The sequence below is a fragment of the Gouania willdenowi genome, chromosome 10 (assembly GCF_900634775.1).
Source record: "Gouania willdenowi chromosome 10, fGouWil2.1, whole genome shotgun sequence".
NCBI classification, from domain to species: Eukaryota; Metazoa; Chordata; class Actinopteri; order Blenniiformes; family Gobiesocidae; genus Gouania; species Gouania willdenowi.
The window spans coordinates 35,554,566-35,569,721 of record NC_041053.1 but is presented as its reverse complement, the minus strand read 5'-3'; the positions used below and the strand labels follow the sequence as shown (position 1 = coordinate 35,569,721).

Genomic DNA, 15,156 nt, shown 5'->3' with positions numbered 1-15,156 from the left:
AGGTTGACTTAAGAAACAACTAATCTGTAAATGTGTACACCTTCATGAGAACATTATGTATGAAATATATTTTATTGGCATATTTTACACAAAACATCGGCTTTAACATGTCATGTAACAACGTAAAATAAAAAAAACAACATACTATCAGCCTGTGGCTTTTAAACCAACTTTGACTTTAGTGCAACTTAACCGAGGTATATGTCTAGAACAACAAATAAATGTTAGTACTTTCTTTTTAGATTTTATTGAAAAAACACAAGATGGTCAACGTGTCCAGGTTTCAGTGAAACTTCTGTAGTGGAAAAGACTTTCCTGGTCATATAAAAGTTAAAAAAATAAATCAATAAAAAATAAATTATTATTATTTATTTTTAAAATAAAAAAATGCATTTAGAATCGATCCGAGAATCGCGCGACATAATATTGCGATATATCGCCAAATGAATTTTTTTCAACTTCCCTATCAGAAATCGTGACATAGTGACATTGTGACATAGTGACACAGTGTAGGCTTCATAGATAAATAAACTGAAGTTTGTTTGCTCAGGAAAAAAGGATGTAAAATGTTGAAATTGCAGAGTGAGGTGAACTGAGAACAAACTACAACAAAAATATTGTCACACAAATTACTCTCCTTCTTGTCTGATGAAGAAACACAAGAAATCACAGTAAGAATTAAGTAAAAGAAAATTTCTTTGCATCCAATCCCACAATGCAATGTGATAATTGATTTTGTGATCATTTCAATTTCTTTTATATATTCTCGAGCAAATGATCTTTGGTTTATTGATCTGAGGCCTCACACTCTGTGTTTATCTGATTAAAAGTTAGAAATACTTTTTCTTTTGATACTCGATTTTTGTGGTATTTTTTAAACTGTGAGCTGAACTCATATTTAAGTAAGAAAAATAGCCATAAGTCATCCCAAAATACCCATGAAGAGTAAGAAAAAATAAATAAATCAGCGGGCAAGGCGCTGCAAAGCCAAATAAAAGCCTCCAGTGGTTCTTATGTTTCAGGGTTATTCTTCCATTCATCCATTCATTCATTCAATCATCCGTCACTACAGCAGAGGATTACATCACCGCATAAAATCAAGGCAGGCTGGGGCTGCACCAAGTGTCTGAGTGCTCAGTACAGCCCAGCAGGGGCAGACCAATTACTTGGTATTCCACTCGTGTCCAGATCAGAGTCTGAGGCAAAGAGCTGAGCTGGAGGGATGCAGCTATGAAGGAAAGAACCAGCCAAGACATTTAAACGACTTATTAAAATCTTAACAATAAACTCTAAATAATCATTTCCACCTTTTCTTTTCCATGTTGCACGCACCAAGAAAACACACACAAGCACAAGATCTACGAGCTTTTATCACAAAGAGTCACATTTGGTGAATTTGTGAACTGAGAGATGAATAAAGATGTCAGCACATGGCACTCATCAGACAAAGAGCCCTGCAGTCACAGCAGGGACATCCCCCTGCCCTCAAATCTGCCTCCTCCAAAAAGTAAATGGATGTACAGTGTATAACAGGCAACACAGTCATCCCAGTGGCAGAAATTGGTTGAATTATTCAAAATTCAGTCAAAATATTCAGAGCACTGTCCTACTTTGAGTCTCTGCATGCCAACTTGGATTTTTGCCCCCTTTTCTTTTACTTTTACTTTTACTATGGTACATGACGTTTGTTGATTGAAATACAACAGTATTGAGTGGTTATTCATAAAATGGATGTTCTTGTTCTCAACACCTATCTCTGTGTTTTTAGGGTGCCTTGAATGCTGCATCAAATGCCTGGGGGGAATTCCCTACCCCTCACTCATCGCCACCATCCTTCTGTACGCGGGGGTCGCCCTGTTTTGTGGCTGTGGACACGAAGCTCTGTCCGGCACCGTCACCATCCTGCAGAACTACTTTGAGGTAGTGAGGAGCCCTGTGGATGCACTGGACGTCTTCACCATGTGAGTATAGGACAGATTCAGAGTGAGAAGTCAGAAATGACCTGCACTGAAAAAACCTTTGCGTTCTTGTTTATGGTTTCCTCTCTCTTTATTCTGCAGGATCGATATCATCAAGTATGTGATTTACGGCATAGCTTCTGCTTTCTTCGTCTACGGCATCCTGCTGATGGTGGAGGGATTCTTCACCAGTGGAGCCATCAAAGATCTGTACGGTGACTTCAAGATCACCACCTGTGGCCGCTGCGTCAGCGCTTGGGTATGGATACACTCACACTGGCCACGATTACATGGTGTTTTTTTAATTTGGAAGTAATTATTCCTAATTAAATTATTCGGAAATAAAGTGTTCTCCTTTGTGTTTACATGGAAATAGTAATTCCGAATTGAGGTTTACATAGAAAACAGGTTTATTCAACTTTATTCAATTCATCTTTAGGTCTGGGGGTTGGGAAGGGTTTTGATTGGACTGGAGGCAAACGTAACGTATCACGTCTATCGGGGAATAAACACACAACCAACCTTTTATTTTTGGCTACAAGATAGACGACCAAACAATGAGAACTGTTTCCTTTTTTATTTTGATCGTAGTTTTGAAGCAGCAGCTCGACAATAACACAAAGATTCACTTTGGTCAGTTGAGCAGGAGGAGATAGGAACTAAGTGCGATAAATAAAGCCCAGTAAAACTCCGCGAAACAATAACCAGGAATAAATATTTGCTCCCTGGTAAAGAAAGTAGCACTAACAACAGGTACAATGATAAACTTGGTGATATTACAGCCTGTGTGTGCAATATGGGGCCCCGTATCACCCGTACGGTGTAGTCTGTTCCGTTTGCCTATGTCTGTGTGTGTGTAATAGGTCCATGTGAATGTCTGCATGTTTATGCTTCCGTCAATCCACTATGTTCAATGAATTATTGTCTTCTAAGGCTCTTATTAAATAAATAGCCTTGGCCGGAGTCCGGGCGGCCATCTTGAATTATGTCATCACCATTGATTGTCTTGTTTTATTTGTTGTTGTTGTTTGGGTTGTTGTTTTGTGTGGGTTTTTTTTTTTTCATTTTGTGTATTTTTGTTTGTGTGTTCTTGGTATCATTTAGTGTATTTTTTTTAATCTCATTTTGTGTGTTTAAGGTTGTCGTTTTGTCTGATTCTGTTGTTTTTTATATTCTTTAATTTTTTGTGTTTTTGTTGTCATTTTGTGTGTTTTTTGGTTTCCCTTGTCGAAACATTAGACGGGCTGCATGTGGCCATTGGGCCGCTAGTTGCCTATGTATGATGGAGAGAATCGGTGAAGTCCAGGGGTGGACTGGCCATCTGGGATACCAGGCATTGTCCCGGTGGGCCGTTGACCCAAAGTGGGCCAGTCTGTTCCGCAATGTTTTTAGGCAGACATGGTAACATGTGGCCAAAAATGACCTAAAAAGTTGCAAAAAACGTGGCAAAAAAAGAGTATAAAGTCACTCAAACGGACCAAAAGCAGTCATGAGTGACCTAAAAATAGGCAAATAAAGAGGAACTAGGTAATATGTAATGGCAAAGGGTTGCTTTAATGAGTAAAATGTAGAGTGAAAAAGGGCAAAAATGTGGAACAAAAAGAGGCAAATTGTAGGAAAAAAAATAACAAGTGGTATTTATTGGGCAGAAGTTAGCTCACTGGGATGAAAAGTGGCTCAAAAATTCAAGAAAGGACAGAAATTGGATTAAAGTGTCAAAATGCAAAAATGGACAAAAATTTGGAAAAAGGGATGTTTATTGGCAAAAGGAAGCTAAAGTCTGAAAAAAGACTTTTTGCCCCTTTATAAAAAGGGTTTTAATTCAAATTAAGACAGGCTGGTCTGGACAAAAAAATGCATTTTTGTCGCAGTCCACCCCTGGTGAAATCCCAGATATGTCTGTGGATTTCCACGTCTAATGCTTTCTTTCCTCTCTCAGTTCATCATGCTGACCTACATCTTCATGCTGGCCTGGCTCGGAGTGACTGCCTTCACCTCCCTCCCGGTTTTCATTTACTTCAACATCTGGAATATTTGTCAAAATACGACTGAGCTGGAGGGGTACTCACTGTGCCTGGACCCGCGCCAATACGGTAGGAATGGATTTCCTCACTGCCTGTGTAATGCACTGAACCATGGCTGCTGTCATGTTATATCATGCTGCAGCTCAATATGTGCTCACCTGGCACGTCTGTGACAAAATAAAGTTCAGTTTTTTGGTCAAAAGCAAAAGTTCTTCTGCATGTGATGCAAACCTCTCCAAATGGATTTAAATGTAATATTTATCGTCTTGTTTTATTTCAGGTATCGTGTCCCTCACTGAGGTAAAAACTGTGTGTGCTGGATCAGAGAGATTCTCCGAGATGTGTAAATCCAATGAGGTATGGACAAACTGGAGGGAATGTTTTGCTATAGTTTGTTTCTTTGCGTAATTCACGTTTTTTTTAAATATATCTAAACATGTGAATTGTACCCAAGGAGGCCTTTAATAAAGCATGAATACATCTATAAAGTAGCTTTATTGTTCCTGGACCTACTGATGAATTAGAATAATGTATTTTATATGGATTCTAGGGGGTGTGCATATCCATGAATTGATACGATATATCCCTATACATCCCAATATCAATAATTACAAATGGTACGAAATGGTATGAAATACAAATTATTTCATTTTTAAAAAAAAAATTGTGAGAACAAATAAATGGGAACTAACTGTAATTCAAGTATTAATATTAAAAACAAGTGGTATGTTATATCAAATTGTCAAATTACATTTTTCAAAAAAGTTTAACTTTTGCTTCTTCAACAGGTTCTTAAATTCAATAAAATTTTTTTTTTTTTTAAAAATCTATAAAATTGCTCAGTAAGCTCACTGACACCTAGTGACCAGACATGTACGTGCTATGCGTATGTTTGCGCAATTAAATGGTTTTTCAGTTAAAAAAGATTATTTAAAAAATGTATTTGGAATTTTTTTGGATCGATACGGTAATCGTACAGTGAAATATTGCAATATATCGCCAAATCAAATTTTTCTTACACCCTTAATGGTCTCTAATGGTGGGACGATATAAAGTGTGTCAAGAAACTGCGATAATGAAACATCACAAGATGCATCGTTGACGGCAGTGGTATCCCGAGACGAGGGTTGTCGGATAAAAAAATCTCCACATGCTCTTACGACACAGCAGATTGTTATGGATTTTATTGATTTTTTTTAATAATTTTATTGAGTTCAAAAGTATTTTTATTCACAAAAATTACTGTATCATATTATTATGTCATATCCTATTGTGAACTCAGTGTCTAATAGGGTTGACTAACGAATTCGGTACTTTTTTAGGTACTGACCGAATTCCTGGTATTACCTGGTACCGATTCACGTAAAATCAAACGGTAACATGTTTTGGTACTTAAACGCACCCTTGTGACTGAGGGAGTGGAAGAGAAGGCAATTTCCTGTTCAGTACCTGAACACAACATTTCATGCACATTTATTAGGGGGACACGACCAGCGGTGCTGGGAAACCTATTGTTTTTGTTCTGATTTTTATTATAATTTTCATTTTTCTACGGTGAAAGTGGTGCTGCAGGCTAAACCGTGCAAGGGAGGGTGGTGCCATTGGCACTATAACCAAGGTCAACTCGTTTTGGCCAAATCCTTCCCACCGTATGTCACACATTCAAAAACCTCACAGATTCCCTAAATACAGTAGCACTGAATCACCGGGGCTGGGCCACGCCCATTTCCGACTACTTTTTCAAACTCCTCTTTGGGGTTTTGTCTAATCAGCGTGAAACCTGGCACGTAAAGTCTTCGGTTGGTCCTGATCTAAATTTGAGGCAAGAATTTTGTTTCGGTCAAAATATGCGCAAATGATGAACGAGTAAAGTTTTCTCGCTCGCTTTAAAAAGACGAACTGTTGCATGTCTCAGTCAAAATAAATGCTAACAACACCAAATCTGAGATCCTTGGTTGTCATGTGACTGTGGGGGTATGCGCCAAATTGAATAATGTAGACCACTAGGGGGCACTGCCAATATGGTCAATTTATATCTCTTAAATTGCTGATTTTTACCAAATTTGGTGGGTATGACCTTGGGTCGCTCCTGGGACCGTATCTTGAAGTTAATCACAATTGGGGGCGTGGCTTATTACAACATAAACACAAACATTTATTTCAGCTGAAGTATTATGTTGAGGGCTGTGAAATTTACAGGGTAGATATAGCAGAGCACACAGGCCACCTATACCAAAAAGTGTGCCACTAGGTGGCGCTATAATGGGTGCAAATGCATTTTGGCCTGTAACTTTTACATTTTAAATCACATCTTCATAAACTTCATATTCCTGAATATAGTCGCATCTTCTGACATAGACCACTCCCACTCAAACGGCATATTACTTTTTTTAAGTCACTACGCATCAAAAACCTACTTTTTCAAACTCCTCCCAGTGTTTAAGCTCTATCTGCACCAAACTTTGCACATACCATCTCCAGACTTGCCTGATCAATCCAAGCTTGTCATTGTTTGTGACATACTTCCTAGGGCTCCGCAAAACCTGGGGGCCGAGTACTGCGGTAAGGCTTTGCCCCCTTTAATACCTGCTTGCAGTTCTAGTTATTATTATTATTATTATTATTATTATTATTATTATTATTATTATTATTATTATTATTAGTAATAGTAGTAGTAGTACCACAAAAGTACCACAAACTGGTACCTTTGAGTATCGATACCAATTCACAGGTACCAGGGTTGGGATCATTTATATTTTTCAGTCACAATTACGTTTTCAATTATCAATGATCAATTGCAATTCAACTACGATTAATAGTGACCAGCATTTTTTCCAATTACAATCAAATTACAATATTTTTTATCCTCAGAAAGTCAATTACAATTATGTACTCAACTAATAAAGTTCAATTACAATGAACTAGAATCATAATCAGCTATATTTGTCATTGCACACAGAGCAACAAAATTTCATATCAGTTTCATCCCGTTCACAGGTACCCATCCTTAGTGTATAATATTAGATTCTGAATGAATCTTCACACGTTGGTTGTATTTGATCATGTTTTTTTTTTTATCTATTCAGCTGGACATGACATTCCACCTGTTCATCTGCGCACTGGCCGGAGCAGGAGCAGCTGTCATTGCAATGGTGAGCTCCGTAAAAACATGACAAATTATTTACATGCAGGCATCACAGGAAGGGATTATTGTCTCCAACCACCTTTTTATTTTCTTTGTTTTTGCTAATGACTTGACTATATGTTTGTTTTTCTTTTGAGAAGCAAAAGTGTTTTTTAATGTCATATAGGAAGTCTGTTATAAATCAGGGTTGGGCAACTGTAATTATGATGGGGTCACAAAAATGTGATTGTCTGATCAGAGGGCCACATTATCAATGTTTATGCCAGTATTAAGAATAACAACCAATCTGAGCATTAACACAGGAAAGAACAAGGGATTTAATTTTGTGACTGTCGTTTGTTGTCTTTTTGTGAGTTTTTAGTCATTTTGTGTGTTTTATGAGTCATTATATGTGTTTGCATTTTGCTTATCGTCAATCTGTACCTTTTCGGAGTTTTTCAGTATTTATTGTGTTGTATGCAATTGTTAGCATTGTGTGTTTCTTTCGCGTCATTTTGTATATGTGTCATTGTTTTGTGAGTTTAGGTGGTTGTTTTGTGCGTCTGATGTTCTTTTGTGTGTATTATGAGCCTTTTTTGTGTATTTTTTCAATCTTTTGTGTATTTGTTGTTGCTTTGTGATTTTTGGAATTATTTTGTGTCTTACGTTGGGCTTCATATTACTTCAAATTTCTTGAATTTCAATTTTTGGTGGATTTGTCTTGGGTGCCGCACAGAATTAGACCGAGGGCCGCCAGTCGCCCATGTCTGTTCTAATATATTGTGATGGGGTTGTAATCGGGAGGCAAATGACTGCAGCCATTGTGTTGTGGCTGCTTGTGTTTTCCTGGCAGAGAATAAGCTGCTGGAGAAGGGAAGAAGGCATTTTGGCGCAGTGCAAAAAGAAAAAGGGTTTGTCTCCCTCCCTCTTTCAGAAGGCGCCAGGCATGTGATACCGTTGTCATGGAAACAGGGCGAAGAAAGGCTCAGGGATAGTTGAGGAGCCATTTTCTATATGTTTGCAGCTCAGAGATGATGAAGCACATTTTTTAGTGGGACTGACGTTAAAAATATGAATAAGAGCATTTGAATCCGGCCCTTTAAAGCAGTGTTTCTCAAATGGGGGTACGTGTAACCCTAGGGGTACTACAGGGGGTACTTGAAAGAGAGAGAGAGAGAGAGAGAGAGAGAGAGAGAGAGAGAGAGAGAGAGAGAGAGAGAGAGACAAAGAAAACCATTAAAAGTATGGGGTTTCATCATTTTTATTCTTAGTTAAAAATGATTATCACGCTAAATATCACCAGCAACTCACAAAACAACAACAAAACACTCAAAATGATACCAAAAATACATGCACTGAGAGAAAAATAGTATTACCAGTCCAGCAACACAGAAAAAGAACAACAAAGACACACTAAACGAGAGAAAAATACACAAGATCACTACACAAAATACACAAAAATAAAAGAGAAACATACAAAACGACATTAGAAACAACTGACAGACACCAAAAACACACACTGAGAGAGAATCATTTAAAGAATACCAACAACACACAAAAATGACAACAAAAACACACAAAATAAGAGAAAAATATACTAAATAATAAAAATTACTCACTAACAACAACAAAATACACAAAATGACACAAAAAAACACAAAATGATGGTAAATATGATCTTGATTAGAACATGAACTGAAAATACAAGGGTCAGTCTTGGTCCCAAATCAGATGGGAGTGAGCGGAAATAATAAAAACTATAGAAATAAATCTATTCAGGAGGCACTAAATACTGTTTCATTCCACTTATTTACAAAATGAGATTTTTTTTAAATGTGTTGTCACTCATTCATTCCATCATTATGCTCTAGAGTTGTTTTTTCATAGAATTCTGAATAAAATGTTCTAGTCGGACAAAGGGGGTACTTGGATTCAGAAATAAGAGAAAAGGGGGAACGTTTGAAAACCACGACTTTAGAGCATCCAGTTGGGCCTGCAGCAGAGAACAATGAATCATTGTGTAAATTACCAACTAATTCAATAGTAGCTTAAATGTCCCCCCATCTTAACCCTTGTTAACAGAACTTTCAGTTTTTCCCAAATCCTGCAAATTTCTTCAAATATTTCCCCAAAATATCCCTAAATTACATACAAATTGGTCCCAAAACCAAATAAATTGAAAGTAAAGATCCTGCAGGGACTGATATATGTCACTTATTGCTTTGATGTTATCTGTGCCGTACATTTATTATCATATATTTATAAGTGGAAGTGCAAACTGGGCACAATCATGAACTACAATGAGTTTTACACCCCTGCCATAAAGCATTGTCTGTGTGGACAAAATGCTCGTCGCAAACACAGAGAAATACGCATTGATATAGAAAGTCACATTAACACTGAAGCTGTGATTCTGAGTCAAACTGGAACCAGTGTAAAATGTCACTGTACAATTCATCATTACCCCTGCTTCCATGGTAACACAGTTTGCACTATGCTGCCACCTGCAGGATCACCTGAAACACTGTCAGAAAAAAAGCAGAAATACTTTTAATACAGTTTAAATACAATTTGTCATTATAAGATTAAATGGAAGGTAAATAAAATCAATTGAAAATAAAATGTAAAACGTCAAATATAATGTTATTATTACTAGGAGTGGGAAAAAAACATGGATTCACAAAAGATCGTGATTTTTTTTATGATATCAAAAATCAATGTTTCTCCTTAAAATCGTTTTTTTTCTTTCTTTTTAAAACGTTTTTTATTTTATATTGCCTATTTTTATGGTTCAACATTTGCTTTTTGATAAGAAAATTAGGGAAATAAAAGAATCACAATACTTGATTAACCGCAATCACAACTAAAATCTATCTATTTGGCATATGATATCATCCCAGGTCTAATGAACACATTCATATTTTATTATCATTGATGTATTTGTCACCTGACTTCATAGGGTTTTGATTTATCACAAAAAAAAAACTCTCTGAATAAAATAATAAAGAAGATATTGAAAGGTTTGTTATCATCCAGTGCCTCACAGATTGCTCGCTCACAGGGATCCGTCCAGAGTTTACATGTTGTCTGTGAGCATCTATTGGTTTGTTCTTTGTCAAACTGGAGAAAAACTTTATTGAAGGGAAAATATAAAAGGAGAGCCCAGTGTTACACCTTGCAAGGGGAGAAGGAACAGGGAAGAGGGAGTCAGGGTAGGACAATGGAAGGGGTAGGGAAGAGTCAACTATTTTAAGTTGAGAGTGCAAAATGATGTGTGTGTGCATGTGTGCACCGCTTTGTGTTTGGATAAATACTGTTTATGTCACATGGTAGGAGAGCCAAATGTATTAAAGGGATCCTCAACTGTATTTACAAACGTGGTCGAAAATCTTTGAAATATCCTTATTAGAAGATCTATGCCTAACAAAATGCATTATTTTGCACCATATTCATTGTATTGACTTTTAAAAAAGGGGACTACTGTATCATTTTAGAACCTGTGTTCCCCTATCTTGGAATCACGTGATTGATGACATCACTCAGCCTGTAAACATCCTATTGTTTTCTATTGGAGTGAAGCATTCATCCTTTGTTTAGGTCATTTTGCAGCTTTTTCGATAAAAATTATAGTGTGCAACTTTTGTTTGCTCTAAATAATCAATAATAATATTTTGCTTACGGAAAGAAGACAATGAAGCACAGAAGAAGAGCTCTCCTGAGGCACCTTTACACTCCCTTAACCAGTGCGCTGACACGCTCTGGTGGCCGAAGTTAGCGGGTAAATCATGGACTGTAGAAGGACTTTCCCACCCAAAAAGACTTCCTCAGGGTTTGTGCGTCTTCAACAGTCAGTGATTTATAGATATTTTTTGGGTCACAACTGTCACATTGATATCTTTAACTATTCTTGATAATTTAGATCAACCAAAAGTAGCACAAATTGGGATTTTGACCAAAAAAGCTGCTAAATAACCAGGCTGAATGCTTTACTCCAATAGGAAACAATGGGATCTTTACAGGCAAATGGGGCCATGGGATGTCATCAATCACGTGATTTCAAAATGGCAGAGATACAGGTTCTAAAATGGTCACGTATTCCCATATTTAAAACGAATCTGGGTCTAGGCATAAATCTTCTAAAAAGGACATTTCAAAGGTTTTATTCCACATTTGTAAAAACAGTGGTGGATCCATTTCAAATCAATATCTTCAAACTTCAGTAAAACACCGTCAATAACCAATGATGTATTTACTGGGTTCTGTGTTTGACCTACTTCCTCTTCATCACATCAGATCCACTACCTGATGGTGCTGTCTGCTAACTGGGCCTACGTGAAGGATGCGTGTCGGATGCAGAAGTACGAGGACATCAAGTCCAAGGAGGAGCAGGAGCTCCACGACATCCACTCCACCCGCTCCAAGGAGCGTCTCAACGCCTACACATAAAGGCCAGCATGCGGCCCCGCCCCTCCGTCCCTGCATCCCTCCCTCATTCCTCTGTCTCCCCCCCCACCATCCCCTCTTGAGGGAGGAGGGGCTCGGATGGGCGCCTACGGCCTTTGTCAACTGCTGATGTCACTGGTGCGTCATATGACAATGTGATCTGGGGAGGGTGCATCACACAAACCCCCTTCAGTCACAAACAGCATTTCAGATGAATTAAAAGAAAAAAAAGCCCCTTTACCTCTCTCATGGATGGAGTTATGATTATCATTATGGCAGTTGTATTATTCATGAATAGAGTCGTTTAGTGCTGGTAGTGGTTTAGTGTAGTCGGTAGAAGCAGTAGCAGTAGTATTTCAGCTTTTTTAATTGTATTTTTATTTACTTTGATCATATTTTTCTTACATTTTATTTGATACTAAGTGTCATTTTTGCTCTCATGCTTAATTTATTTGATTTCTGAGGGGGCTAACAGGGGCTATTGAGGGTTTTAAGCACATCCCCATACATGTGTGTATGGAAACGGTCGTGTCATGAGGTGCGTGCTGTGCATGTGTGTGTGTGTGTGTGTGTGTGTGTGTGTGTGTGTGTGTGTGTGTGTGTGTGTGAGGGCTGGAATGGGTGATTTATTTTGGAAAATGCCTAAAGTCTTGCAGCACAGCTCTGAAGCATCGTCAGCCTTTTGTCAAAACTACCGTAGTATTCCCAGGGATTAGAAACATACACATAAATCTATTTTTTTCTATTTGAAAAGTCATAACTGCAAAAAAAAAAAAAAAAAAAAAAAGAAGAAGAAGAAAATGAAAAATAAATACCAAAATAGAGTAAAACTAAATGTGCCAAGCCTGTGAAACAGGAAACAACTCACTTTAATAAATATTTGAGGTGGAATTAGCCAATTTCAGATAAATTGAGGGTTATTTATTATTTTGAGGATTTTAGATTTGAAATGATTCCACTGTTTAAATCCTAAGCTGCAGAAGCAAGTGCAAACATGGGTTCACGTTGCATTTTTTTTTCCTTTAAAAAGTGAAAATGTATGAATACTACCGTAAATTCTTGCTTTTTGCAGAGCTGTATATACTCATATCAATGGTGACCTGTGTGGTAAAGCATGAACATTTAGGGACAATTCAGGGGCAAAAAAAAAACAAACAAAAATAACATAAAATAAATAAACTGACTCAACAAAAAGATGTGAAAACAGGTGTACAGGTGTAAACCATCCAGAGTGTCATATTATTAACATTGTTTACGACTGAAGCTGTCTTACCTACACATTCCTGTGCCGCGTGGCTATACGACACCAGCCTTGCCTGCGTTTCCTTTTGTCAGTGCTCCTCCACACACTTATTTGACCATTTCTGTGCACTCTCTAGATGTAAGCGCATTGATGTTCAACTCACACGTTGGATAACTGTTACCGTTTAGTAAAGACTGTGAACTTTAGATGTTTTTTCGTGGCATGGACATGCATTAAGATAGTCTTTATTGACTCAGAAGTTACTTAATTTCACCTTCTTTGTTTTTCACACTCTTTGACTGTCTTGCTGGATCGACCCTTTATTTACCCGTGCAGTATTAAATCCCTCACGCTTTTTGGCGTTATGCTACTGATTATTAGCGACTGTAGTCTTTGAGTTGTGTCTGTTTAGTTTGTGATGAGCTTTCAGCCATGTCTTGAAGCTATAATACATGTACCGACATTGCTTATTCTGTAAAGAAAGAAAAAAAAAAGCTCTCCGCTCTTTCCTCGTTCTAGTCTTTTTGTACTTTCACTACGGATGCTTAGTAGCAGGCTTTCAAACGGAGTCTGTTTTGTACATTCATGTGCCAACAGCTTGAAGTGGCTTATTTGACCTGTATGATCAAATTTGCTTGCATAAATAAAAATCACTTGTGTACTTGTTATTAAATACATGATGTGGATTGTGTCCATTTTGTCTTAGAATTATACATAATTACATTGATATTTTCTTTCAGGGGAAGCTTTATTATTGGTCAATGCCATCAGTGATTTTTGTTCACTACATCGCAGAGGTTGGAGGCAAATGTTGTGTTCAGGGGAAATTGGTCAACAACAATACTTAAGTAGACTGTGGTATATTCAATTAATACTTGATGGTTAAAAATACAATCACCAATAACAACAAGCAGACATATTATTTCTATTATAAGGAAAAAAACACTTATTTGTGTAATTGGCCATGTATGTGGGGGAATATGTCGCCATCTCAGTCCAACCCATTCTTGTACGAAACACTTAAAAACCATACTTGAGAAAAAGTGAAAGCATAAAAAACTCACAGATGAGAATCATACTTGATCGAAGTAGCTGCTATTTTTTGTATTCAAGTATCAAAAGCAGAAGAAAAGTAAAAAGTACACTTTATTTTCTCATTTTTAACAAATCAGGTTTGACTTAAATAAAAAGCAGTTGTCTTGCCAACAGTGGCTTTTCTTGGGTGCAGTTTAAACATCACACTGGTGTGCACGGTTGGGGTCAATTACAAATACATCTTCAATTATCTAATCAATTATGATCACGGGAAGTGTCATTTTTTTTAATTACAATTACATTTAATTATTGTTTTCTCCCTGAAATTCAATTAAAACTATGTTCTAAATTACTAAAATTCAAATTCAGTTGATCGCAATTACTGAGACTTTAATGAATTCGTAACCTTACTTGTGTTAGCTTTCTGTTAGCATCTCTTATGATACGATCTTAAATCAGCAGCAAAAATATACTAAAAAATATTGTCTGTCATTTAATTTGTTTTTCATCTGTTGGTGACATTGTAGGCTTCCAATCCAATGCAAATAATGGTATTAATGTTTTGGTGTGGGCGTCTGAGTCTTTTTTAAATCTGTATACGTCTCATTTTTAGCACTTTTTCCTGTGCATTTTGGGCCACTCTAATTTGCAACTTATTTCAGATTAAAACAAGGAGTTACAGATGACTATATTCTATGATGCAAATAATCATAAACATCTTGGATAACAGTGGATATTATTCAGATGAATAAATAAATGTGGTTATCACAGAGTCATAGAACAATGGACCATCATTTTACTGACTTTATGGATGGACCCCAAAAATCTCGCTCCTTTATTCCCCCTTTATTCCCCAGACCATAGATGGTCCTGTCTCCACATGACTGTTCTTCAATGTTCATGTCTGTGTTCAACCACCATCAGGTACAGTGGTGGTCCCCGCCCTCTGGAACCTTTATTTTGGGAGTGACGGGCTGAAGAGGTTGAGAACCACTTATATAGGCTATATGTCTTTGGACATTGGAAAGACATCCCAGATAAATCCAAACAAAAAGATCAAGGTTGTTGTGAGACAGAAAAGCTAACGAGGCTACATCACTGGACTGATGTCTGGCAGGTTTGTGATATGAAATCTTCAGATCTGCTGGAATAAGAAGTTTTAAACTGGCAGATTATCTCAGGTGTGGTGGAGGAAAACCACACCAGAATTAGCTAAGAGGGGGCGTGTCAAGAAGCTAAGGTGTGACCCTCTCTCTAGCTTGCCTGACCCTTCCCAACCCAGGAAATCCTTCCCTAATCCTTCCCATCCTCCCTACCTCCCCCTCACTC

At 37.3% G+C, this 15,156-nt stretch overlaps 1 protein-coding gene across 1 annotated transcript in view; it reads left to right on the top strand.

Moving 5' to 3' along the window:
- Positions 1–13,465, top strand: part of gpm6aa (glycoprotein M6Aa) — a 29,301-nt gene extending 15,836 nt beyond the window's left edge. The window contains exons 2-7 of the mRNA XM_028459554.1: positions 1,769–1,961; positions 2,061–2,217; positions 3,898–4,051; positions 4,263–4,339; positions 7,069–7,134; positions 11,400–13,465. Of these exons, the coding sequence (XP_028315355.1) occupies positions 1,769–1,961; positions 2,061–2,217; positions 3,898–4,051; positions 4,263–4,339; positions 7,069–7,134; positions 11,400–11,552 (800 nt within the window). The 3' untranslated portion in view covers positions 11,553–13,465. The remainder of the gene's footprint in view (positions 1–1,768; positions 1,962–2,060; positions 2,218–3,897; positions 4,052–4,262; positions 4,340–7,068; positions 7,135–11,399) is intronic.
- The last annotated feature ends 1,691 nt before the right edge of the window (positions 13,466–15,156 follow it).